Consider the following 1,612-nt stretch of genomic DNA (forward strand, 5'->3'; position numbering starts at 1 on the left):
TCTTATTAAATTGAAAAAATATGTTTTGAGCATGCCATTACACCATTAAAGAAGATCCATTCTCTTATAAGAAAGTTGTGACCAAAGGCAAAACTTGTAGCAATCTTCTTGCTTTCTTGCCTCTTTTTGCATACAACCTTCCATAGGAGGCAAATCAGTTAAATTCTTCCATGGTTTTCCTTCTACAGGTAACAAAGTTATTGCATGTTCAAAATTGTCTGTAGTTAAATTAAAATCGGTTTTTCTTTCTTTTGCTTTACTGAAATAATTAGTACAGGGCATGCAACATCTTCAAAGTTACTATAACTCAGAAGCTAAAATGATAAGAGGTGGGTTTCCTCGGCCATTCATTTCAAGGACATACCAAACCAGTTTCTTGAAGCAAAGATCAAAGACAGAGATAAAAGTTGTAGCCGCAAAGAAACACAGTGAAGCTGAAAAGAGACGTAGAATGAGAATCAATGGTCAATATGAAACCCTCCGAACTATCCTTCCCAACTTGATCAAAGTAAGTATCAGACAAATATCAAACAGTTTGTCAGGTCTAAACCAGGAACCAACCTTGTGAAACTGAAAATTCCTACAGATATGTTTTTCATTCATAAATAATTTCCAAAAAGTTAGTCTTATTCCCTTTAAAAGTCATGTGATAAAGACATATTACAATTTGAGGAGACAACTAAGTTCTGGAAATGTTTTAGGAGACTAAAAACATGTTTGTGGGCCTATTTAGAAGTTGCCAGATTACAGTTCTGTCATTTTTAATTTGCTTTTACAAGCATGGTGAATTAGATTTTGTTATGAACCATCAGAAGGACAAGGCATCAGTGTTGGCAGAGACTATCAAGCAAGTGAAGGAGCTGAAGAAAAAGGTATCAGAAGTGGAACAAGATAGGTGTGGTAACTCATCAAAGGATGTTGTTAAGTTTCCTAGTGGGGCAGACAGGTTGAGGTTGGAAAAATGTAATAATGAGGAGGACCTGGTGAAGGCCACATTGAGTTGCGAGGATAGTCTGGGATTGATGTCTGCAATATCAAGGGCAATGGAGTCAGTGAAAACCAAAGTGGTGAAGGCTGAGATAGTGAGTGTGGGAGGGAGAAACAGAAGTGTGTTGTGGGTGCAAGGTCTTGGGAATGATCGTATGGGGATGCTCAAGAGCTCTTTGAAGATTGCCATGCACAAGCCAGCCTTTAAGATGCGCCGTTCTACTCACTAAATCTGTGTTCTTCATTCTGACTTCTGATGATTGAGGAATGTTGACTCAGTTAGGAGCTATAACAAGGACTAGTAACAATATTTATAGTTTTGAGGGTTGTAGAATAATAATGACATTAGGAGCTTTGTGAAACTTTTGGCTTTCTGACGTTTAGGATTACTTGCAAGAAAAAATTACTTTTTCCAATTTAGTATGTGTCGAATGTTATGTCGGACTCTTCATATAAAGTATATGATAATAATATGTAATGTGTTTGATAAGGGATATGGAAGCCTCAAGTTTTCATTGCCGATGGATGTGACTTGTTGAATGCGACGTATTTCCTAACACACTGGCAACCACTTTAAGACTCAAGTACATAATGAAATGATGTGAAAAATTAACATGAAATTGCT

The 1,612-nt window shown here is 36.7% G+C and overlaps 1 protein-coding gene across 1 annotated transcript; it reads left to right on the top strand.

Annotated features, from left to right (window-relative positions):
• Window positions 1–280: 280 nt before the first annotated feature.
• LOC106776765 (transcription factor bHLH131-like) lies at window positions 281–1,217 on the top strand. Its single transcript, XM_014664236.1, has 2 exons — window positions 281–508; window positions 780–1,217. Exons 1-2 carry the CDS (start codon window positions 281–283, stop codon window positions 1,215–1,217), a joined length of 666 nt encoding a protein of 221 aa, XP_014519722.1.
• The last annotated feature ends 395 nt before the right edge of the window (window positions 1,218–1,612 follow it).

Source organism: Vigna radiata, chromosome 11 (genome assembly GCF_000741045.1).
Source record: "Vigna radiata var. radiata cultivar VC1973A chromosome 11, Vradiata_ver6, whole genome shotgun sequence".
Lineage (NCBI taxonomy): Eukaryota > Viridiplantae > Streptophyta > Magnoliopsida > Fabales > Fabaceae > Vigna > Vigna radiata.